The sequence below is a fragment of the Microtus pennsylvanicus genome, chromosome 1 (genome assembly GCF_037038515.1).
Source record: "Microtus pennsylvanicus isolate mMicPen1 chromosome 1, mMicPen1.hap1, whole genome shotgun sequence".
In the NCBI taxonomy this organism is placed as follows: Eukaryota; Metazoa; Chordata; class Mammalia; order Rodentia; family Cricetidae; genus Microtus; species Microtus pennsylvanicus.
In genome coordinates, this window is record NC_134579.1 from 157,750,715 (window position 1) to 157,777,348 (window position 26,634).

Genomic DNA, 26,634 nt, shown 5'->3' on the forward strand with positions numbered 1-26,634 from the left:
AAAATGAAACAAAATCAGGCAAAGCCCTGAACAGATAATTTCCAGAAGGCATACAAATGATCAATGAGCATGTAAAAATAGTCAGCATGATTAAAAATCAGTTGTATGCAAATCAAAGTGATGAGTGCCTTCCGCCCCGACCACCACAAGATATTAGTGGCTACTGTTAAAAAGAAGAAAAAAAATTGGCAGCAGTGTGCAGAAATGAGAGTTCTTATACATTCTGGGTGGAAATCTGAACTAGAACAACTATTATGTGGAACTGTGTAGACGCTTCTCACAAAATCAGAACTACTAAATAATTCGGCAACCCCACTTGTACATATATAACCAGAGAAAATGAAATCAATACAGAAAAGTGATATATGCTTTTCCATGTTACCGAAGCTCATTCACAAACATGATAAACTTAGCTATCTTACTGATCAAATGACAAATTGATAAGGAAAATATAGCACACAAATATCAATGTGATTCAGGTTTGAAAATAAATTCTGTCCATTGTGACAATATGGCTAAACTTAGGGAACATTATTTTAAGTGAAACAAGCCATGCACAGAAAGATGAACACAAAAAGATGCAGAGAAAGAATGAATGAAATCTCATTCATGTATGGAACCCATAAAAGCTGACCTCATAAAAGGAAAGGAATGCAGTAGTGGTTGCTAGGGCATAAGTGACCAGAGGTCTATGTAGGAGGGCAGGGGATATATAACTATAGCTAGAGAGCACACATCAGACAAAGGCAGAAGGCACACTGCTTGTGAAGCGGTAGGGAAACAATGAAAGCACAGAGATGGGGAATGACTGCAATGCAGTTTCTTTCTTGGGCAATAAGCAGTCGTAAAACTGTGGAGATGACTGACTGATTCTGACTATATAATTCAAATGATTGGTGGCATGATAAGGTGGATTATATCTCACAAACTTGTTTTTAAAAACCAAAATTATTAATTGCATATTCTGTCAAATAATTCATGATAGGGTTCCTTGGAAAAAAATTTGCAAACTTCCCTTGTCTTTTCAAGGCCTTCATAATCCCTGCACTAAGTAGAAGCACCCTCAGCAAATGTGCCCTGATGACCCTATGTGCATGTGATCCAATTCTGCCAGGCTGGGAACTCTGATATTCAGAGACGACAATGCCATCAAGTTTTTGCTCTGAATGTTTTGATCTGGACTGAACATTTCCCATGGACATTTAAAGCAGTATTGAGTAGCAACGCCAGACACAAACACAAGCTTCTACCATTATGGCCCTAAGTTTGTTTGTTCTAGCAAAAATTCCTTTAAAATACAGGGATGTGTCTTCTATTTCTTTGGGTCTATTCAGCTGTATTTAGGGTCAGTACTGGACAAGAACACTTACAGATTTTGAACAAGCAATAATAAAATATTTCTATTGACAGTTTAGGCTAAGAAAGTTATGAGCAAATGCTTTTTACATGCTTTGCAAATTTAGATAAGATGGTAAAACAATATGAAGAAACAGAAAAAAAACAGTACAAAACATCAAAGAGAAAGCAGACATGACATTTCTTAAGTTGCTTGGGAGACATGAATCTAACATTGTCTTGACTCTTGGAATTGTGCAGTGTAGTAGGAGCGGCGGGGCTGTGTCCCGCCAACTGGCTAGCTTTACACCTGAAATAATTACATGGAAACTGTATTCTTTTAAATACTGTTTGGCCCATTCGTTAAAAGAATACAGTTTCTGTGTAATTATTTCGGGTAAAGCTAGTTGGGTGGCGGGAAGCAGCCCGCTGCTCTTACTACAGTGCAGAACTTAGAAATTTTTATGATTTTTCCATACTGTATCATGTTAGACAAGGGAGGGTATTTAAATTTTTAAATAATAAAGTTGAGTTGTTTATGAAAGAAAGATTAAGCTTATTAATAATTTAGTATTGTAACTCATGCCTTAATAAAAAAATCCACCAAGTTTTAGAATACTAGTAATTGATAGTTATATTTTGTGTACTCATTTAGGAAACCAAAAGTAATGAGAAAACAGAAATGAACAAAAACTGACCACAAAACTAATTCTAGGTATTATCACATACATCGTATATTCAGAACCTAATAGGTTAAGAACTTTGGTCTCCTAAACAGTAACAAACTTATTTCAGATTGACATCTTTTACCAGTAAAATAGTTCTTTTCACTTGGTTGAAGAAAGCTTATAAATCTACAATTCTGGGAGAAGCTAAGAAATAATGGAGAATAAAGAAAGACAGTCTCAAGGGTAAAGGATGAAGAGAATAAAAAGATACTTTAAAAAAGACATTTGCCATCTGTGCCTCTTCCAAAGATGCCAGGCAGCCCCCAGGCTGAGGTATAGGGATACTCTCCTCACAAACCTTGGAATGTATCACATCAGGATTCCCCACATGGGATACCGAGCAGCAGATGGGACCTTGTGACTGCCATGAGGTTAGGTGGAAATGGAAGGCCACTGAGGTTGTGGTGTCCACTGTTAGTTAACCTTCCTTTCATTTTTTTTCTTTAATGAACTCTTTCATTTTACAAGCTAAGTCTCCTCCCTAAAGTACTATTTATAATAGGCCTGGTTATTTTAACTTTCTTTAAAAATTATCACTTATTTTTTTAACCACCTTGTAAGTTGGAGAAAGATGTTTTTGTAATTTGATAGCACAAGATTTGTAGTATACTACAAAATGACAAGATATAAGCATTAAGATACTCAATTACTTAAATAGTTATATACTGACTATTATGATAGATAAATCAGCTTGGCAAAGAAGTACTGCCAAAGCTGAAAATTTATTGATTATAAATTTATATACATCTGAAACTTTAAAAAATTTGAAATTGCTGTATTTTCATGTATGAAGTTTGTTCTTTTATTCGAATCTTTGCTGGGAAATAAGAGATTAATAATTTGTAAAGTATCTGACATATATGCATATAATCCCATGCTTTATGTAAACAAGAATAACTTCATGTTTCTGCCCAGTTACAAGAACAACAGACAAATAATTCTTACACTTAAAAAAGGTCTGAAAATTCGAGAGGCATAAGGTACATTAAGACTATATTTTCGATTTCTTTCAGCTATTAATACCCTAAGGAAACACACAGTTAAAACGATGTTGGAATAGATTCTCCAGCTTTGAAAGTTTTCACTTCCATTGCTGTTTTAAAATAGCTGCTTTCTAAACACCTCTGAAACACATCAACCCTGACCCTGCTGTGCTATGACGATGGACACTTTCTGCTCTGGAGTTGTGCCAGCATCATTAAGAGATTCTTCAAATTACTTTTGAAATGTACTTTTCCCTCAGGAGTTTCACTTATTCCTAATTAGACTACTAACTACAAGCTTTGTAATCCCTGTTGCCAAAACTGCTAAATGCTTCAATAAGTAGGAGGAGGGCATCAATGGAGCAGGACAGATGTAATGTCACTGGTTAACAATAGAGGTGTGAAGCAGCTGCCTTAATTATGAAGCTTATTAATTCATGGTGTGGAAAAAGGCTTGGCAAGTGTTCTTATAAAATACCCGATCTTTTCAAAATAGCATCAGATGGTTTAAAACTTTAAATATACATTTCCAACAAGGAATACTAAAATGATTATTTTTGCCAGTGATTAACATTTATATTCAATACTTATAATCTAGGTTACAAGATCACAAATAATTTTAAAACTAACTCTAATTTATTTTTAAAATTATATGATGTTAAAACTTAATGTTTATTTTTTTTAAGCTAGAACTGACCTACAAGATAAGATAAAATGTGTCTAGGAGAGGTTAGGTATTGGGGAGACCTAAAGAACTACTTCCTATGGGTTATGAAGCAGCTCATTATTACTAAAATTGGTTTTTATTATTTATATGATTATACCATAGGAAGTTGTTGAGGCTTGTAAGTAATATACATAAAGTGCAAAGCATATAGTAGATAGTTAAAAGTAATTTTTTATTTGCGTGTTCCTACTGTGGAATAAGATTAGTGAGAACAGTTTCAGTACAATACAGAATGATGAAATAATCAGCAGAAATTAATACTGCAAATATAGTAGGCTGTAACACCCAAAGGAAAAACCTCCAGAATATTCTGAAGGTTAAAAATCTCCCTAAAGCATCTACAGGGCAAACAGACAGAAAAGACATGCATGTACCAGGTAAGTCTGCTCCTAATGCAGCCCCGCTTTCCTGACCTAAAGAGAAACAATCCTGGTCACACACACACACACTTCCATCTTCTAAAAATAGTTCATTGGCAGTGTACTTATTCTGACTCTTTTGAAAAAGTTTATGTCTTTGGTCTACAAGTGATGATTCAAAATTGCACTTCTAAGATCTGATAGAATCAGTTCCCAATTATGAACATGTCACAAGAGTAAAAGTTGCTTCTGTTCAGACAACACATACAGTGATCCAAAGTCCACCTTGCTAGGCTTTAGCCACTCAGTCTGGGCCATTCAGTATTCTCTACAATGTCCTCCAAACTTGAGGTCAACAGAACTGTACACATCAAATATCCCCAGGAGATTAACAAGGAGGACAGAATATGCATTTTGTTTTGTCTTGAAAATTTTTCTTCTGAAAACAAGCAGAGCTCTGACTGGTTTTAGCAGTATCTAAGTGTCACTCTGCCACAGATCACAGCGTATCCGTCAATTACAACATCCACTGATAATGCCTATGATTTCATATCTTGATCTCAAGTGCCTCTCACACAATTAGCAAGAAGAATCAACATAAAATATATGGTTAAAAGGTGACCATGAAGAACAGAGAATAACATTTAGAGCAGTGGTTCTCAACCATCCTAATGGTTCAACTCCTTAATTCAGTTCCTCATGCTGCGGTGACACCAACCATAAAATTATTTCATGTCTACTTTAGAACTGCAATTTAGATATTGTTATGACTCATAATGGTATGCAGGATATAACTGCTTTGTGACCCCCCAGAGGGGTTGTAATATCCAGATTGAGAACCATTGATGTAATGAATAAACTATTTTTGATATACCTATTTTTTTAATGCAATCTCTGCTAAGTTCCTTACTTATTAATTTTTATTATGTAGAAGAATTTAGTGTCACCTGCAAATTGAGAAACTTCCTGTTGCCTCTATACTTTGGTGAAAGGTGATAACAGAATCACCATTGTGAAAACTACTGAGCTCATCCCAAACATCCTGAGGATAGAGGAAAAGGACACAGAGAATAGGAATTAGTAGCTAGATATAAATGGAACTAACAGACCAATTTTTTTAAATCAGTCATGCCAATCTTCTAATATGAAGTACTGTAAAGTGGAAGGTTCAGTTCCAAAAATATTAATTAAAAAGGATATGATAAGGTGACCTGATTAAATATTTTCTTTTACTTTTGAAAGAAAAATTCTTTTCTGGTAAATACTACAAAGTCAATAAAGTCACTACATTCCTATTCCAAAAGAAATTCTATTTCCTCAGAAAAGTAGAAAGCAATTTGTATAGATGCTATGAATTCCAGTTTATTTTTAAGTCACATACATGACTTAGTGTAAAAGTCTATATAATTATCTTCTCCCACAGGAGAAAAGGTGTAAGCAATTAAGAAATCTCCTTGATAATAACTGAAGGGAAGTGACAGGCTCATGTTTTTAAAGCTTTTGGTGAATCAATGTTTTGATATACTTTTATCTTCCATAGTCGTCTTCTAAAACATTTTTTTTTCTGCCAGTAACAATGATACTGTGACATTTGTCAGAAAAGAGGATATTTCAATGAACATAATTTCTGTATTATGATTAACACAAAACAAAAAGGTCAAATATGTGTAGCTTAAAACATGAGAAATTCTTCTTTGTATAAAAAAGATTTATTTCTAAAAAATTCCTCATCTTTTAAATATTTTTCATGTTTTTACATTAAAATATACTTTCATTATTTCCCCCTTCCGTTTCCTACCTCCAACCATTCCTATGCATACCTCCTTTGCTGTCTCTCAAATTGATGGCCTCTATTTCTTTAACTGCTATCACACACACACACACACACACACACACACACACACACACACTTCTAAAGAAAGAAATATAACCTGTTCAGTCTGCACAGAGTTATGTGTGTGGGTCAGTGAATGTGCGCATGCATGCCTGCGTGTCCTGGGTGTGAGGGTCCCTAGAGGATAGAAGCAGGTGTTGGATCTCCTGCATTTTGAGTTACATGAAGTTATGAGCTGCTTGACATATATGTTAGGAATCAAACTTGGGTTCTCTGGAAGGGCAGCAAGTGTTCTTAACTGCTGAGCCATCTCTCTAGCTCCAGAAATGAGACAATTTCATTACTGACAAATTAAATTTAAGAAAATACTATAGTGGGCGAGGGATATGAACCAGTAGGCAAAATGCCTGCTATATAAACACCAAGAACTTCATTTAGATCCCTCCCATCCGCATAAAGAGCCAGACATTGTGACATACACCTGTCACTTGGAAGTAGAGACAGGTAGATCCATGGAGCTTTTGCCAGCCAGCTTATAGTTCTTAAATGTGCAGGCAAAGTAAGACCCTCACCCCTTGTGCAGAGTACGCCTTAAACTTCAGTATTAAACTTAGGTTTTAGTTTTTTTTTTTTGGGAAAGAGAAGAAAGAGTATAGTAGATTTACCATATGATACATCTTGTTCCCTTTTTTAGAAGGAGATAGATGGGAGATGGAAGTGGCATTTAAAAGCTTTCATGGTGTTGATTTAAAATAAAATTTAATCATATGGATCCTTAAGAAAAGGCTATTTAGTAACATCATAGAGTACTCAACAGAGCCACCCAAATAAACGAACAGCAAGTTTTCAATGTCAGAGGGGACACTGAGTCATCAGGTTTGCTTTGGGGAGTAAAGTAGACCACTAATTCGGGCTCACATACCAACAGCACCTATCCTACTCAGGAGGATCCTGCTCAGGACAGGTCATATCATCACATCTGTTGCAAGGTAATCCTACATATGAAAATGGAAAGAACCCTTGTTTGAAAGAAAGAAGACACTCCTGTACACTCTCAGGAAAAATTTTCTGACCTGGAAACAATATAATTTCCAAATTATAAGAGAAGTTGTAAAATATATGAACCACAGTAGTGTAAAAAACCACACTCGGCATTGAAATATATGTCAAAGTAGTGTAAGACTCACACTTAGAATTGAAAGCAGTTCTTCAACGCTGCACTCAGGTTTCAAACGGTCCTTGAACATTTTGACTGTTTTGTGCTTCAAATAGTAATAGGAGGCAATTCGACCACATTCTAGTGGCTCAATGCTGCGGTTATCCTATTTCAAATAAAGGTAGAACAAGGTAAGTGTACAGTGGAGGTCCACATTCCTAAGAGAGTAATAGTTCACACTGTGGTTACTACTATTACAGATTTGTTGCAAATTTTAATAGCACAAACCCCATCACCCTCTGTCAAAAGCTGGATCAGAGTCCCACCTCTCCAACTTCAATGCAGTGGGAAAGCTCCAACTCAACCAGAGACTTCTCAATCAGATGTGACAGGAACTTGTTCGTGGAGTCGTGGCTGACATCATCCAAGCTGTAGTAGCTAGGAAAAAAGTGAGGTCAGTTTCAAGATGTGTCTTCTAAAATTGTCACATCAACTTTATGATCTTTTCAGAATTTTAAAAGCATGAAATTACAGTAAATATAAAATGGAATGAAAAAGTAAAACAAACAGAGTGAACCTGTTATAGGTCAACGGCCCAATACTAAACTTTGCCAACACCAATGAAAAAGAAAATATATTTCTTTTTCATATTTAAAATATGTAAAGTAGGCATATAAAACGGTACATCACATGAAAAACACTTTCTTATGTTACATTTGATATTAATTCATTTTACCCATCTATTCTAAAGTAACCTTATCTACTGAATTTAGAAAGTGTGAAATGCAATGTTTGACTGAAATCACATATGATAATACACACATACATGTACACACACACAAACACACACACACCTTTTATTATAAAATTTACCCTTAACAATTTTACAAAGAAATCACAGCTACTGATCTTAGTAGTAGATGAGTGCCCCTAGGAAAATTTGAGAATTTTTCTGATGCTTATGCAAAAAATGGTGTTCTATCATCTGGAAAGGAAATCATCAAGCTAAAATAAAGCACTGTAATTTGTGATACACAGCAAACACAAACACCCAGCTCTGAATATTTTCCAAATAAAACCTCTAAGCGCATTTAATTTATCTGACCATTCACTCTCCACTGCAACAAAGGCAAATGCAGAACAAGGAGTCTGTACCTGGGAAGGAACACAGAAGGTGAAGGTGACCTGAACAACAACGGCAGTTTCCAAATTCCTGCTGGTAAATTCCACAGCAGTCAGCATGGAGAACATACATAATATCCTACCTCTCTTCTCGGTCCAAGAAAGGACCAGAGGAGAACTGAAAGTAATCTTAAAGGCTTACAAACTCTTTTCACTAAAATACCACCATGGTAGCTTCAACGTTTCAACAGCATTGGAAAAACCTGTTACCAACCTCAAATGAAAGAGGCCCATATAAAATCCCCATCACAGAGGGCTAGAAACACACCGCAAAGATGACTCCTCACAGTGACATTTCAAACTTCACTGGAAGTTAAAACTTATTTAAAAATATTTAAATGAGGAATTAAAATCATGCCAGGATAAAATTAAAATAGAAAGAAGGTAGTGCAAATGATGTAGGGCACCACAACGTGTCTCTGGTAAAACTCACAAGACACTAGAATTTGAAATGTGTACATTCATCCAAGTCTTCACTGAGGAACAACCAGTAAAGGATTAGATTTTATTTAGCAAAATAACCTTTCAAGAAGCAAGCTATAGTTACTTTTTGTTCATGGAAAGACTACTTTTGTTCAAACAGACAGCCTCTTTTCAATGTTGCATTTTCAATGAAGGTATAGAATAAGTGCTGAACCTCTGTATCATTAATCTAAACAAAATGCTCATATTCACATTCCAGGCCTATGTGGAAATGAAAAAGAAGCATTAGAAAAAGTGAGGAACTATTTCCTGAGTTAGTTAGGATCACTCTTTCTGCTTTAAACTGCAAACAACAATTCTGGACCCTGGTTTAATACCCAGCACCCAAAGGGTGGTGGTGCACACTGTCTTTAACTCCAGTTTCAGAAGATCCTGTGCACCCTTTTGGCCTCCACCTATACCATGCAAACACATGGTTCACAAGCATAAATGCAGGCAAAACACCACAGACATAAAGGATAAAGTAATAACAATTCTGGATATTTGAAGTATTACAAGTACACAAATTTCTAACTTATTAAAGTCTGTTTCCTCTCTAATTTAAATCCCCAAAATATGATATCTCAAATTTTCTGCTATGTAAGGACTCTCTGTATTTGACATTCTTTGGACTTGCTAAGCCTTTACATTTCCATATGATCAACAACTGTCTGCACCAATTCAGTTTAATAAAGTTATCCTAAATTAAAAATAATGCATGCAAGAAAATGCATGTGTAGTAATTTCTTAAACTAAGAAAATATCCTCAATGCAACTAAATTTATAGAAAACAATATTATCACGAAACAAAAATTAACATTCCACTTTTATCTATAAATTTATTAGGTTATTAATAAAAAAGCCCATGGATACTGTTTCTACTAATAATCATTATCTTAAATATTTAAGTGGAATGCCAACTTGCCATTTTATAATATAATAAGTGTTAGATGTAAAACTATTTAAGGCCATAAACTATAAATTTCCTTAACATAGATGTTTTCCACATAGATTTTGCTTCATCCACTATATTTAATTTTACTTTATTCACTATAATTCTGTTTTGGTGGTGAATTTTGCCTCTAAATGCTTTTAAAGATTAATTTCCTCGAAATAACGCAGTTGGGGGAAACCCTTTGTAATCATTTAAACTCAATAGGTAAGAGAAAACACTTGGATCAAACAATGCTGTCTCTGAGAATGCAATTATCTCACAAAGAATTATTCACAATCCAGCCAATCAACTTATTCTAAAAGGAAATATTTAAAGTTGTTACTGATAAACATTCCTAAATTTTTTCTGAATGTGATTGAGTTCTCATTGTCACAACTGGAAGAACACAATTTCAGTGTGAGGAACGACACTTCACTGACTTTTCTGAAGCACATTTTGTGGTTTAATATTCAGTCTGAAGGCAAGATCACTTAAAACATTAAAATAGTCTAGAGTATATGTTCTATCATAATTAGATTCATCATTATGATATATTATAAAATAATATAAATGTAACAATTATGTTTTAGGAATCATAACATTTTGAGAGGTCTGATTGGGTACACAACATATTTTTTTTTCTTTTTAATCAGTGAGCTGTTACCGCCCAGTTTCTAATCTAAGTAAAAGGACATATAATTATTTTCAATAATCACTTTACTCCATTGAAAAAGCATGTGGCAGCTAACTAAAAAGGTCTGTTTTCATGTTGTACAAGATTTATAATTTACTGGTTATTTAAACAGCGATTCTTACACAACTGTTTAATTACAGCTAACGGGCAGAGTGCAGTTTCATGCTCACTGTGTCGAATCATCAAGTCATTATCTTCCTCCGCTACAAACAGAAAGCCTCCCTTTTGTCAGCATGCTATTTCATTTCTTTCCCAGAGAAATGCAGTTTCACAATAATTGACTTGTCAGAAACTCTAATTTATGCGACTGCGCTCTGTAAGGTTTCTCTGTATTGGACTTAACCTGCACACAAGCAGGGCTGAATATTTACAATGCCGTTAACAGGTGCTGAGTTGTTTAATGGTTCTAATAGCCAGAAGTGTGCTGAGAAAGCCAGCGGGATCGCAATTACAGGCTGTTTGAACACAACAATTACTAGTCCCTGGAGAAGTGTGAAAGTCAAAGGCAGTTTGATACTGACAGCATCTAGCACATGGGCTAGACAAGCGAACTTCTATTAGCAGTCCATTGGGAAAGAGTCATAACAAGCCTCGCCCTGAAATAAAAATTTAAAGTCTATAAAATTTAAGCAATCAAAACCCCACACAACTTTAAAAAATATTAGCCTTTAAAGTCCCTATTAAGGTAGAAGGAAGAATTACACACAGGAACCCACAGAATATATTTTTCCAACTTGAAACCAGATTAAATCTCACCATCTCGGAATGAAAGAGGTTTTATAGTAAACTGAAACTGAGACAAAGTTACAGCAAACAGTTTGCATTTAATGTGAACAGTGGCAACCATTTCCTTTTTGCTTTATGTAAACCTGGCCAGATAGCTTGCTGAGAAAACTGTCATCAGTACTGAAATGCCACTGCTGTAACTGTCAGTGCTGGGAAGTCATTTGTTACAGCACCATGTTTTTTTATGTTCAGATTATGCAGCAGTAATAATGACACAAATAATGGAAGAGCGCTCAGGGACAGCTGACAAGACCTCATTTTTGCCTAGATATATTTAAAAGCAGAGTGAAACTGACAATGCAAATTGAATCACAAACTCAATTTGGGATAGCTTCTATTTTATGAAAACAATATATGTGTTTATACACATTTGAACAAGGGAGTATATGCATGTGTACACATATATATTAGCATACAAGCCTTGTCTATACTCATGTGCAATTGAATGTGTATTATATATGCATGTATCCTTACATAGCTAGCAAGTCAGGAAGAGTGGCTGGTGTGGTGTAGTGTTAACTTTATAGTGTTGGTATGATTAACTGAGGGGGCTAGAACAATCAGGTCATTCTTATTTATTTATAATGGATTGTCATTTGGAAACAGTATTTCTCTTCTATGAGTAAATAAATCTAGACACATACACACACACGTGTGTGTGTGTGTGTGTGTGTGTGTGTGTGTGATGTACAGAAACAAGCTTGCATATGAACATTCCTTCCACCCAAGATAATTCAAATCTCAATTTATGCCACTGGATGAAAGGAGGCACTAAGAAAAAATACTAATGTTACACACAATACAGCTATTAATATGAGAAAACTATAGATTTTTAAAAGAAATTTGCCTGTTTTCTCAATTCCTATGTGTTTGTGCAAGCACTGAAGATAGATGATTTTAAAAGGGACAATAATAAAGAAAATATAGTCAAAGCCAATATGAAGATGTGAAGTAAAGGGATAGCTTGGACACTGTTTGTGGGAATATAAATTGGTACAATCATTACAGCAAATAGTGTGAAATTCCTCATAAAACTGAAAACAAAATCATCAAATAATCCAGCTATGTCTCTCCTAGGGTCCTCTTTGTTGTCTAGGTTCTCTGGGGTTGTGGACTGTAGACTGGTTTTTCTTTGCTTTATGTCTAAAGGCTACTTACGAGTGAGTACACATGAAGAAGAGAGGGGAGGAAGGGAGGGGAGTGAAGAAAATGTATAGTGCAATAAAAACAATTAAAAAAGAGAAAGCACTCTTCTCCTAATTCTTATTTTGCCTTCTGTTTTGGTTTGCATGTTGTTAATTTTGCATCTATTTTAGTCTTGTACTTGCTCTCTTCATATTGTTTTGAGACAGTCTTACTATATAAGCCAACATGGTCCCAAGCTTATGTCAAAACTCCTGGCTCAGCCTCCTGAGTGATGGGATGACAGGTGGACTCCACCACTTCTGTCTGTTATTCTCTTGTACATCTTTCCAACCTTAATAGCAAATTTCATATATTTGAAAACTGCTATTTGAATTTTGTATGTACCTTACAATAAATGTTTGCTTTGATTTACAAAATGGATCTGAACTGTGTATGGTGGCACACACATTAGCCTCAGCACTGAGGAGCCAGAGTCAAGGGGGATCTCTGTGAGTTTGAGATCAGCTTTATTTGCATAGTGAGTTCCAGGATGGCATCATAGCTAAATAGTGAGACCCTGTCTTAACTCATCCCCTCAATAAAAATAAATGGATCCGAGAATTTCTATCTTAAAAAGGGAAATATGAATCACTGACAAAATTTATTATTATAATTGACCTGACTATGACACAAAAAGATGCTGTCCATGTCCTGTGCTGAAACACAGCAATGGTACCCATTTTACCCAAAATGAAAGCCAAAGTCTTAGCCCATACAGTGTCACATGGTTTATTTACCAAAGCATAGCAAAAACTTTTGCTTACTAATACATCTTCAGATAGTTAATTGTAGCTAGAACTTGGGCTGTCATGTTTGTCTAGCAAACACTTTACCCGGAGAGCTATTTTTAGAAAAACAATCATTTCTGTAATCTGGGCTGATTAATTGATGTAGACTTGCACTGCAGAATGTCAGTTTTATTCTAACCAGAGTTGCCTGGAACATTTACTTAGGTAGCTACTAATGAAATAAGCACACACATTATAGAGTCAAGAGTAGATACTTTGTATCCTAAAAATCAGCTGAAGTAGCATTTATCAATGTGATTGGAATATTGGCCATCAGACAAAACTTGTGAGGCAATGTGAATTCTGTAACACATGTTGATTTACACGGGTGATGCCTACAACTGAAAAGGAGACACACAAGTCACCAGCCAACAAAATGTCTTTGATCAGAGATCTAGTAAAATTTCCTTTTAAAATTCCATCACTGTGTAGCACTTCTAGTGTTAAGTCTAATTACCACTGTTTATTATGATTGTATGGAGATTTCCTTGCTATAAAAATGAAAGTGAAGTTATATCCATCCAAACCAAATTATCTGGGAAATTTCTTACTCTTATCTTTAAAGAAAACCAAACTATATCTAATTTACATGTTCTATGTAATTAATCTTATTTTTGATCAATACTGTTTGACAGAGTACAAATGGGACTAAATTAGACCAGAAGCAGGTGGAGAGTAACTGAAACTGAAAGATGATTTCTTTTGAAGTAAAAACAAAAAAAAAAAATGAACTTCAAACTCTACTACAGAGCTACAGTACTGAAAACAGCCTGGTATTGGCATAAGAACAGACAGGAGGACCAATGGAACTGAACAGAAGACCTGGAATAATCCACGATCCTTTGAACACCTGATTTTTGACAAAGAAGCTAAAACTATCAAATGGAAAACAGAAAGCATATTTAACAAACAGTGCTGGCATAACTGGATATCAACATGTAGAAGAATGAAAATAGACCCATATTTATCATAATGCACAAAACTCAAGTCCAAATGGATCAAAGACCTCAACATAAAGCCAGCCACATTGAACCTTATAGAAGAGACAGTGCAAAGTACACTTGAACGCATTGGCATAGGAGACCACTTCCTAAATATAACCCCAGTAGTACAGACACTGAGAGAAACAATTAATAAATAGGATCTCCTGAAACTGAAAAGTTTCTGTAAATCAAAGGACATGGTCAACAACTCAAAATGATAGCCTACAGAATGGGAAAAGATCTTCACTAACCCCATATCACAAAGAGGTCTGATCTTCAAAATATACTAAGAACTCAAGAAATTGGTCACCAAAAGAACACATAATCCAATAAAAAAATGGAGTACAGACCTAAACAGAGAACTCTCAACAGAGGAATCTAAAATGGCTGAAAGACACTAAAGGAAATGTTCTACATCCTTAGTCATCAGAGAAATGCAAATTAAAACAATTCTGAGATTCCATCTTACACCTGTAAGAATGGCCAAGATTAAAAACATTGACGACAAGTTATGCTGGAGAGATTGTGGGGAAAAGGGAACACTTATGCATTGCTGGTGGGAATGCAAGCTAGTACAGCCCCTTTGGATGTCAGTGTGGCGATTTCTCAGAAAATTAGGATACAACCTTCCTCAAGACCCAGTAATACCATTTTTGGGTATATATCCAAAGGATGCTCAATCGTACCACAAGGACATGTGCTTTACTATGTTCACAGCAGCTTTGTTTGTCATAGCCAGAACCTGGAAACAACCTAAATGCCCCTCGACCAAAGAATGGGTAAGGAAAATGTGGTATATTTACACAGCAGAAAACAATAACAACATCTTGAATTTTGCAGGAAAATGGATGGAGCTAGAAAACATTTTGAGTGAGGTAATCCAGACACAGAAAGACAATTATCACATGTACTCACTCATAGGTAATTTTTAAACATAAAACAAACAAACAAAAAAAAACCAGCCTACAAATCACAATCCCCGAGAACCTAGACAACAATGAAGACACTAAGAGTGACTTACATAGATCTAATCTACATGGGAAGTAGAGAAAGACAAGATCTCCTGAGTAAATTCGGAGATGGGGACCTTGGGAGAGGGTTGAAGGGGAGAGCGGAGAGGCAGAAAGGAGAGCAGAGAAAAATGTAGAGCTCAATAAAAATCAATAAAAAAGATGATTTATTTTGAAGTGACAACAAAAAAAATGATGAGTCAACAAAAAACGAGATAAAATTGATAAACCATGTGATGAGAATAGTGTTGCTTCAGTGGTACTGTAAAAAAGGCATAATGAGGAAACTTGTGCCTAATCCAAATAAAAAAATCGTGTAAAAGTAACTAGTTAGCATTCATCAGGAGTCAGCATTTTCAGATACAGAAAGACAAAAATGACCCATGGTGGACAAGTCAGCCAACTGTAATGTAGAACACTAGGTTGAATTATAATAGAAAGGGGGATTAGCCAGACAATAGGTGAAATCTAAATAAAGGCTGCATGTTAGCTACTAGGTTTATATAAATGTTATTTTCTGATTTTGGAAATTTTACAGTGGTTATATAAGATATCAACACAGGAAAGATAGGTTTGGAGTAAATGGCATTTCTTAACAACGTTTTTGAAAGACTTTCTTAAATTCTTTTCAAATGAACCCTTAGAGCCATTAGTTTGATTTTTTAGAACACACATAAAGGGAAGCAATCTGCAACCTGCTAATGAACTTGCTTGTCCTAAACGCCTTAACAGTTAAGGGACACTAAGTAAAGACACAGCAATTTAAAACAGCTATGTATAAAAGGAGAGATGCTAGCTAAAATATTTTTTTAAGCTACCAACAGTAAGATTTTCTGATGCCATTTTCCATGTTTCCTCTGTTAAAGACTTCATAATGGCTTATAATTTCAACAGGAATATCTCATATTTGACCCTTGCTCTATTCCATTTCCTCTGTATCTATTATAGTTCTCAAAAGTCCTCCCCTCTCTCTCTTTCCCTCCCACTCCCTTTCTTCTCCCTCCCTCTCTCTCTTTCCTTTTGGTTCTTCAAGACAGAGTTTCTCTGTGTAGCCCTGCCTGTGCTGGAACTCACTCTTTAGACCAGGCTGGCCTCAAACTCACAGAGATCTGCCTGCCTCTGACTCTGAGTACCAGGACTAAGGGTGGGCGCCACTACTACCTGGTAGTAAATGCCTCTCTAGTTGGCCTTTTTGCTGTAACTATCTTCTACTAAAGTGCTTAGGAACTGAAATACCGCAAAACCTATTCTGATGATGTTAATTCATGTATAAGTACTCACAGTGGCTCATTCCCATACCCTCAGAAAGGATCAGATGGGTGCTCTTCAGCATGCTTTGTAGACACAGACCCTTTCCCTCCAATGTAGTCATCTACTTTCTGCTTGGGACAAGCTTTACCCCCCATACCCTTTACTCTCTGAGCACAGCAAACTTTCCTAATCCATAAACACTAATGACTCTTCCAATCTCCAGGACCCTTTGTGTTTATTTTCCTGCCTGGTTGCTTTACACCTTTTCTAGTTCTGAATATCTGAAGTATCACATTATCTGACAAGCTATTACCTTCACAGGTTTAAATTCAGTTCTCTTAGAGAATTTACCAAATTCTAGTGCTTACTCATGCCTTTCCTATAAGAAATGGGAGTCACTGGAGACAAAGGATGGTAAACACAAACATGCATTTCAGAGTTTGACATAACATCTGATAAGTGCCTGCTAAATCAAGATCTAATAAACTAGAAAGAGAAAAATAGGATCAATTACAGCACAATTTTATCTTGTAGAATTCTTATTAACACTAAGAAATACTCCATAATTTCTCTCATCCAACTTCACCACTCTTAACCTTTCTTTGAACTTCAACTGTATCTCTGTTAGTTACTAACACACAGTAACGAAGATGCCTTAATGACTTTCAGTGCTTTGTCTTCCAACTACATAGGAAAATTATCCTACAGCAATTCAAATAGCAAATGTATACAATCAACCATACTCTTATGTACTATGACTATATGGGACATTATATGATTTTCTTGTAAACTTGCATCTACAGAATGTGCTAAGAGCTGACAAACACTCAGACTTGGAGTTTCTTTTAAATGCCTGTGCTTTCTGTACATACAATGTGCAACTGCCAATTCACAGAGCCTCACACTTACCTAGGGTTCATCATAAGACGTCGGAAAAAGTAAGTCCATGTGATATAATCCATTGCATCTTGCTTAGATGTTATTGTACCTCCAGCAATCTCTGCATTTAAGTGGTCAGAAAGCACTCCTAATAAGCTATATATTGAGTAAGAGACAAGAAATACAATGAACAATAAACAGTAAAGATTCAGATTTTTATGTTCTAAGCTATCAAAAAGTGGTTTTATGTAATTTATGTATAACAACTTTGTATAATTTATAAATAATTTATTTCAGATTATTTGGTGATAACTGTTAAAAGTTGTTACAAATTCTACAGATTCACAACTTAGCACCATGAACTTAAGAACACATTATTAACTAGCACATATATGCGTATGCTTTCTTTCTTGATAAAATGTACATGAATATGAACAGAGTGCAAGTACTATAGTAATATAGACTTTCCCCAGAATACCTTAAGTAGTAAAAACCAGCTGAAAGCAATTACTACTACCTGCCATCTGGTAAATACTCAACAAATAGTAACCTTGCTATCTTTTTTTTTTTTCAGAAAATAATGGCTATATGGAAAAATAAATCATAGGCTGGCAGGAAGGAAGCTAGAAACTTACAGAAAAAGAAGATGTGACTCAAGAGAGGAGGCTTGTTGAATGAAATGAAGAACATAAGAAGTGCTGGAGTAAAGACTAAAAGGGAACTTGTGAGACAGAGATGATAGGCGGAGGCAAAGACATTTCCTCTATTCACCCAGTGAACATTAAGTGCTTGAAAGAATAGGAAAGTTTCATTGAATATAAAAAGGTGATCAGATGTGTTGAAAGATTGGGAAAGAACATGCTAATTTTAGTTTCTTATGTATAATATAAAAAACAAGCAATGTCCAAAAAGGGCTAAATAATTACAAATAGAATCATATGCAAGTATTCAAATTAACTTTTGTAAAGGACATGAATAGATCAGAAAAACTGAATGTAAAAAATACTCTCTATGACAAGCTCAATTTATTGTGACAGAGTGAAAGTGGTTACAGTCTGCATGAAGAGTACCGGCAATCTCCACTGGAGGGCTGACTATAATCTAGCAATTCCCTTTTTTCATCACAGTCTGATAGAGAAACATCTGTATGTACTATTAGAAAGGCAAAATGCTTCACTGTCACAGTATACACAAGAGGAGGGAACCGTGCGGCTAGAGAGACGGCACAGCCGTTATGAGTACTTGCAGAGGACCAGAGCTCAGTTACTGGTACCCATACTGCAACTCCAGTACTAGGGGATCTGATGCCCTCTTCTGGCCTCCTTTAGCATGGTAGGCATGTTGGTGCCCTTACATACATGCAAGCAAAACATTCATACATGTTTAAAAAAATCCTTTAGAAGAGAAAATTGGATTGCTAAATGTGCAATAGAGAACTGAATTAGCTATGGAATATTTTATGACATAAAATATTAGTAATGGTCATAGCACAAGAAAAAAATAACCTTTTTACTATACAATGCTCAGAGTAAATTAGTTTTGTGATAAATGGGTATGTTAAATCAAATTCTTTAAAAATACATATGAGATGGTCATATGACATTTATCATTTGTTTTTGTGGCGAATTAGATTCACTTATTTTCAGAAACAGTTTTTGTATTTACAGGGTAAAGTGTATTTGTGTATGTATACATATACATATATATATAATGATATAAATATATATAGTGATGTTTCGTTTTTGATTTCTGTATTCATTCAAAAGATACACAGGTCTATTAAGTTCTTAAGATGATTTCTTAATGAATTTTAGCATCTAAGTTATTCTGACTCCATAAAACAAACTAGAAATTTATTCCTAATGTTTCTTTTCCTCTCTCTCTCTCTCTCTCTCTCTCTCTCTCTCTCTCTCTCTCTCTCTCTCTCTCTCTCTCTCTCTCGGCTCTTACTATGTAGTCTAGTCATGGATAATCTGGAATACGCTATGTAGACATAGATTTTTCTCAAATCTGTTTCCTAAGTGCTGGGATGAAAAGTATGCACCACCACACCCTGCAATTCCTACCTTTTCTATTACTAGGAGAAAGCTCATTAATGGCTGGCATTATTCCTTCTATAGTATAAAGAATTCAACAGTAAAGTATCTGCATCATATGATTTCATTTTGAAAAAAGTTCTGCATTCTGAATTCAACTGCTTTGACATATCTGGTACTGATGACTTATATTCTCTTTTTTATTGTGCCAGTTTTAGTAATTTTTAAAATAAATTTTATTCTTTGAGCTAAGGTGTAAAATTTATTTTTATAAAGTTGTTCATAATATTTTATCTTTTTAATATTTATGATGTTTTTCTAATCCTGGTATTTAGATATAAACATATAAATTTTCTTCATCTTTGGAAAACATAATCAAATAAGCAAACAGTAGAGCCTTGTGGTATAATTCAGTGATCTAAGCTTCTAGGGGGGGGTGTTTAGCTGGAGGTTTCACCCCAGCTCCTGGCATAAGCTCCCTCCCCTGGGAGCTGCCTCAGTCCAAACTCCACCTCCGAGAAAGCCCACCAAACGGTGTCCCCTCCACAGGGAGGGTCAAGAAAGCCCACCAAATCGTTAACCCCTCCCCAGGGAAGGTTGGGATCACTTCCACAGGCTATTTAAACTGCCCCCGTCCAGAGAATGAACATGAGGTCTCCATGTTTTCCCAGCGCCACTCAGGAGCACTCCATTAAACATGGGCATCTTTAATTTGGTCTGATTGGGATTATTTATGCTGGCAGAGAGATTTGGCGTCTTAAGAAAATACTTAACATTTGGAGGGCCCACTGAGATGCCAAGCCAGGTAGACTAAATCTTTCCCCCACAGGAAAATCTTTGGGCGTCTTGTACTCAGCAGCTAATGGCAAGCACTGCTTCTAGGTTGGTGCTTTCCAAGGACTAAGAGAGACTTGGGATTGCCTGCATAGCTAAAAAAGCTCTTTCATTTTTGCTCATTTATCCCTCTTAGATCTGTCTAATGGCTAAGGTACTGGTAGCTCGTTACTTCATTTGTTAAGTTTCCTGCTAAAATACAGACAGGTGTGCTTCTTTAACAGACTTCATAATCCAGGACTAACAGGTTTCAGGTGTATCTTCAGAGGCTCAAAGTTTCCAGTTCCTTTTAACCTAAAGCAATAGCCTTTTGCCATGACAGCAAGATGTAAATGTGTTCCAGTTGTCTTACAGATACCTACAGGTTCCTGGGAAAAAGTTCTGCTGCTGTATCAAAAATCAGGTCTGGTAATAACTAACAGTCTCCAGAGCCTACTTTAACTCCACCTATTTTCAAACATATTTAACAGGTCACTCCTGCTGTCTGGGCAAAGACAAATTTACTAAGCGCTCTCCAGACAACACCAACACATGTACCAGCTTCTGGGACTTCACCATTGGTATCAACTCTCCTGGATCAAAGACACCTACCAACTAAAATCTGGTTTATCTGCTATTGTGTCCCACTTATACATCTGAGCCTCACCAGTACAACCAGGGCACTTCTCTATCCCATTCTTTCTGGCAGTCAATGACTCTTCCCATGACTAGCCCATTCATAGGGCCAATAATAACAATATATATATATATATTTTTTTTTTTTTCTCCTAGCCACCTGCCTTCTCATGTCCCTCCAAGAAACAGCTGCCTGATATCTCCAGGATGAGAGTAAAACGGATGCCACTCCAGCCACACCTCTGGCTAAGTGTGAGCCCATCAAATCCCAGATCTCCCCTTCCCACATCACCCCAAGCCCGCAGGAAGCAGCCAGACTTGAGCTGGTGCCCCTTTATCCAAGGAGTCTAAACTTTTGGTTAAGGGGCTTCATCTCAGCTCGTTGGCACACCTTTATCAAAAAAGTCTGGAATGTCTGGTCAAAAGCATCACATCAGCTCCCTAACACCCCTTTATACAAAATGGCCGGACTGTTTGGCTGGGGGCTTCACCCCAGCTCCTGGGAGCTGCCTCAGTCCAAACTCCACCTCCGAGAAAGCCCACCAAATGGTGTCCCCCCCACAGGGAGGGTCAAGAAAGCCCACCAAATCATTAACTCCTCCCCAGAGAAGGTTGGGACCACTCCCACAGGCTATTTAAACTGCCTCCACCCAGAGAATGAACATGTGGTCTCCAGGTTTTGTGGGGTCTTTGCCTCTCCATGTTTTCCCAGGGTCACTCAGGAGAACTCCATTAAACATGAGCAACTTTAATTTTGTCTGGTTCAGTCTGAGTGGGATTATTTATGTCGGTAAAGAGGTTTGGTGTCTTAAGAAAATACTCAGCAAGAGGGACTGAGGCATGGAACCTGCAAGTTCAGTGCCTGGCTGGGGTACTGAGTAAGTCCAAGATCCAACTGGGTAACTTCATAAAACCCTATCTCAAAATGAAAAGCAAAAAAGGGGGCAGTGATATATGTAGTGGTAGGGTCTACCATGCCTCAGGCCCTAGGTTCAGTCCCGAAGATCACACACATATAAAAGCCAAAGCAAGCAAACAAATACAGCCCAACATTTGGGACTGCTAAAGTCTTTAATAAATGTTTTTTCTTATTTTAATATTTATTATTATTTTCAAATGTTGTATGTCTAAGTGGGGTTGGTGATTGCGAATGTAGTGCACTCGGAGGCCAGAAGAGAATATGGACTCCAGCAGAGCTGGAGTTACATGTAGAGGGAACAGAATTTTTGTATTACGTGATCAGCAATAAACTGTTAATTACATGCCTCCTTATTGTGGACTCTATTGCAAAAAGGAAAGTACCTAATACAAATACCAAGGAAAATACAAATTCTTCAGAAAAGTAATGTAGTACTGAATGCTTTCCTCACAACAGATATTGGTTGCAAGAATTATTGATCTTATCCCTACAAATACAAATGAGCAAGTTAAAATTGCTATCACTCACATTTGTTCACAATGAAAAGCGAAAGGAACTGCTCAAAGTCAAGCAATTTAGTGGCAGAGCTCAGAATTCAACCTGGGTCACCTGGGCCAGAGTAATGGTTCAGCCATACAACAAAGTTTCCCTTAAAATAATAATAACAGCTGTATGTTGTCTCACATTGTAAAGTTATGTTATGAGTATTACTAATTGTTTTTTAGTAAGACATAACCAGGACAAAAAATACCCAAACAAAATTTGAGAAAAAAAAAGAAAGAAAAAGCAACCATTAAGTCTGTTTTGTACTGGCCAACTACTCCTAGGCACAAGGTCTACCCCGAAGTGTGGATGATATACAGTGTTACTCCACTGGGAAAAACTGATTTTCCCTTTCCCAAGAGATCAATTGCAAATAGCTTCTTTGTTAGAGCTTTTTACTTTGCTTTGATATTTTTTGTTTTATCTGTTTTAATATTTATGATGTTTTTCTAATCTATGGATTTTTGTTTTTTTTGTTCTTTTTTCGTTTCTTTTGAGACAGCGGGAGATAGGGAAGAGGAGAAGGAAAGGGAGATTGTATGAACATGAAGTTGGGTGGGTAGAAAGATATAATCAGGGAAGAGCTGGGGTTGGGAAAGAATATGATCAAAACATATTGTATGACAAACTTATTTTCAATTGAAAAGAAATATAACTAGAAAAACACAAATTCATTATGAAACGAAACCCATTTGTTTAAGCCCAAACTTACCTTGATTCAACTGGGAAAGGTTCATAAAGAAATTTTTTATAAAAGTCTTTTTTTATATCATGAACAAGAATTACAGCTTTGCCCTGGTCATCGAACTGAGGTCTCCCAGCTCTTCCCATCATCTGCAGCACATCTATGAAAGAGATAATAAGAGGCACCCTGCAGTGACACTGAGCACAAAGTAAAGTTACCGATCAGGTCACACTTCTAACAACAAAGACTAATAGTTAATAGGATATTTTAAGAAAATATCTGATCATCACTATTACAGTCTTTAACATATATATATGTGTCTCTGTTTATATACATAATATAATCACATATATATGATATATTCAAAATTTACATTAAATAAGCAATTGTGATTAAGACTAAACTCTTAAAATGGCAGTTTACACTATTTGTGAAATGAAGTTCTCTTAAGTTACATGATTTAAGATACTATTTGACAATATTGATATTGTAGGGTCTGTGGAGATGGCTCAGTGGATAAAGCACTTCTGTACAAGTGTGAGGACAGGAGTTGAAAACTCAGTACTGATATCAAAGCCAGAAGGGTATGGCAGCTTCTCTGTATCCTAGCACATGGGAGACAGAGACGGGTTCCCAAGACAAACTGGCTAACTAGATTAGAAGAACTCTGGCTTTAGCAAGAGCTGCCATTCTTTAGTCAATGAGAAAGACAGCTGGTATCAACCTCTGGCCTCCACCTGCATGTACACACACAATGCTGCTGTGCCCGTCCACATGTGCGCTCACACACATTGTGAGCGTGCTTATATACATACGTCCACACCAACTGTGTAGTGTGTGTGTGAGCATGGATACATACATACATCCACACCAACTGTGTAGTGTGTGTGTGAGCGTGCATATATACATACATCCACACAAACTGTGTAGTGATTTTATCTAAAAACTATTCATCCCACTAAACTCAGGAACACGACAAGGCTGTCCACTCTCGCCATACCTCTTCAATATAGTGCTTGAAGTTCTAGCAATAGCAATAAGACAACATAAGGGGATCAAGGGGATTCGAATTGGAAAGGAAGAAGTGAAACTTTCGTTATTTGCAGATGATATGATAGTGTACATAAGCGACACCAAAAACTCCACCAAAGAACTTTTACAGCTGATAAACACCATTAGTAATGTGGCAGGATACAAGATCAACTCCAAAAAATCAGTCGCCCTCTTATACACAAAGGATATGGAAGCAGAGAGGGAAATCAGAGAAGCTTCACCTTTCTCGATAGCCACAAACAGCATAAAATATCTTGGGGTAACTCTAACCAAGGAAGTGAAAGATCTATTTGACAAGAACTTTAAGGCATTGAAGAAAGAAATTGAGGAGTATACCAGAAAATGGAAGGACCTCCCTTGCTCTTGGATTGGGAGGATCAACATAGTAAAAATGGCAATTCTGCCAAAGGCAATTTATAGATTCAATGCAATCCCCATCAAGGTCCCATCAAAATTCTTCACAGATCTTGAGAGGACAATAATCAACTTTATATGGAAAAACAAAAAACCCAGGATAGCCAAAACAATCCTACACAATAAAGGATCTTCTGGAGGCATTACCATCCCTGACTTCAAACTCTATTACAGAGCTACAGTGATGAAAACAGTGTGGTACTGGCATAAAAACAGAGAAGTCGACCAATGGAATCGTATAGAAGACCCGAATAGTTTTTGAAATCTATTAATTATAGTTCTTAATCAGAACTTATTGTCTCTAATAGTTATTAACCAGTACTTTTATGAATTTGAAATCACTAACTATGGTTTTGATTATTAATGAATTGGGCAAGAAATAAAAAAGTTCAATATTTACTGAAGCATTTATGCTAAAAACAAAGACATCTTAACTTGATTATTATATACATGAGATGAGTTCTCAAAATTTAATTTATATAAACCTAAATTGCTAAAGATGAAAGACAAGTTTAATATATCTTTGAACTAAGAAAAATTACCTGTAATGGGAAAATCCACATAACGTCTTGTTTTTCCATCATAATATTCAGTTCCTTTAATAATTACTAAGTGAGCTGGAAAGTTTACACCCCATGCTAATGTGCTTGTAGCAATAAGAACCTAAAAGATAAACATAATGCTTTATAGCTAAATAAAATGAAACTTCGATATCACTTTTAAATATTTATTCAAGGGAAAAGGTACCTGGACTTTACAGTTCACAAATAGTTCTTCTACAGTTTTTCGGTCTCTTTCATGTAGTCCAGCATGATGCATTCCTATCCCAAAAGCTAGAGTCAGCTTCAGGTTGGAATCTCGTATTGTCCCAATGATGTTCTCCATCTGCCAATGCAAGGACAAGTCTAAGATGTAGGTGCATCAGCTTCAAAATACTCATGCATTTCAATTATGTTAGATTGACATACCTTTTGTTTTTTGTTTTTGCATTTTTTCTGCCTTTAATGACATTATATGGCCATAAATACATAATCCATTTACTGCTTTCATTAAAGCTGGGTAAACAGAAAAGAATTCCTTTTTGGTAAAAACGTATTTTTCATACTACCCATTTTAGTATTATTAAACAATAGAAAAATACGTGATGATAAATAGAAATTATTCTTAATGATTATAGAATATTTAAAAGGATTTAAGATTGTCTAAAAATGTTCAGGATCATTATAATAAAAAGACACTTATCTTTTCAGATCTGAGTCTAAACTTGAGAAAATGCAAAAACAAAAAGAATCTGATATAATTCTAACAGAAAGTATTTACCACAACAAAGTTTCATACTAAACTTAGGGCTCATTAAGTCACATGACTGACTCCGTTTCTTTATCTGTAAATTAGAAATAATAATAAGAGTAATCTTATGTACGCATTTAAATCCTTCCATTAAAGTCATGTAATAAGTAACTAGCCTTATCTGAAAATTTGCCAATGGATAAAAACAGTTTGAAGATGCTTGGAGGAGGTCTATTCCAAACTTTTCTGCCAGAAAAGTTGCTAACTATAATCATGTCAGAGCCTGAAAAAAAATTTAATCGTTAAAAAGACTACTTTGTTTATTTCTTATTGCTTTGATCAGTAGCTAAAAGCCTTTCATATCTCCTAGTTGCTTTTTTGGGGGTGAATTACCATTTTACTTTAATTGATGTGACATCTCTCTTTTGCTTACCGGTGTAATATAACCAGTATACATGCCGATGAGTAACAACTTTTCTTTGCCCATAAACATCCTTATCTAGTTTTTCAAACATCATTTTATTTATTATTTAAAATAACTTGACAGACCAAATGTTTCAAAGTATTCACTTATGTTTTATTACCTAGAATTTTTCTTAAGCACCTACAAAATATACATTCGCCTACTATTTAACTCCTGTTGTAGTTTTAATTTGTACCTAAACAATTATATATCCTTTATTTGCTTTAAAATTATGGTTAAAATCCAAAGTGTTTCTTCTATCAATTTAACTGGAAATGATGGCTATGTGATTCCTTGTTTCAAAGTTAAACTATACAATTTATTTCTTATTTAAAGTTTTTTGATATATTAAAAATGTTCACATATTCTAGCTTTTTATTTTTATAGAGTTTATGTCTAAAGCTTCCCTTATTTCAGTTAAATTTCATACATCTATCTACATGTTTTTTGGAACACATTTAATAAATATTCTTTAAATGTTCTATTCATCTCCACTGTACACTGGA

The 26,634-nt window shown here is 35.7% G+C and overlaps 1 protein-coding gene across 2 annotated transcripts in view; it reads right to left on the reverse strand.

Annotated features, from left to right (window-relative positions):
* Nucleotides 1-26,634, reverse strand: part of Ascc3 (activating signal cointegrator 1 complex subunit 3) — a 293,022-nt gene that overhangs the window by 71,814 nt on the left and 194,574 nt on the right. For both annotated transcript variants that reach the window (XM_075944106.1, XM_075944115.1), the window contains exons 31-36: nucleotides 25,123-25,260; nucleotides 24,918-25,038; nucleotides 22,936-23,068; nucleotides 17,307-17,432; nucleotides 7,449-7,560; nucleotides 7,154-7,288 (exon numbers count right to left, since the gene is read on the reverse strand). In XM_075944106.1, the coding sequence (XP_075800221.1) occupies nucleotides 7,154-7,288; nucleotides 7,449-7,560; nucleotides 17,307-17,432; nucleotides 22,936-23,068; nucleotides 24,918-25,038; nucleotides 25,123-25,260 (765 nt within the window). The remainder of the gene's footprint in view (nucleotides 1-7,153; nucleotides 7,289-7,448; nucleotides 7,561-17,306; nucleotides 17,433-22,935; nucleotides 23,069-24,917; nucleotides 25,039-25,122; nucleotides 25,261-26,634) is intronic.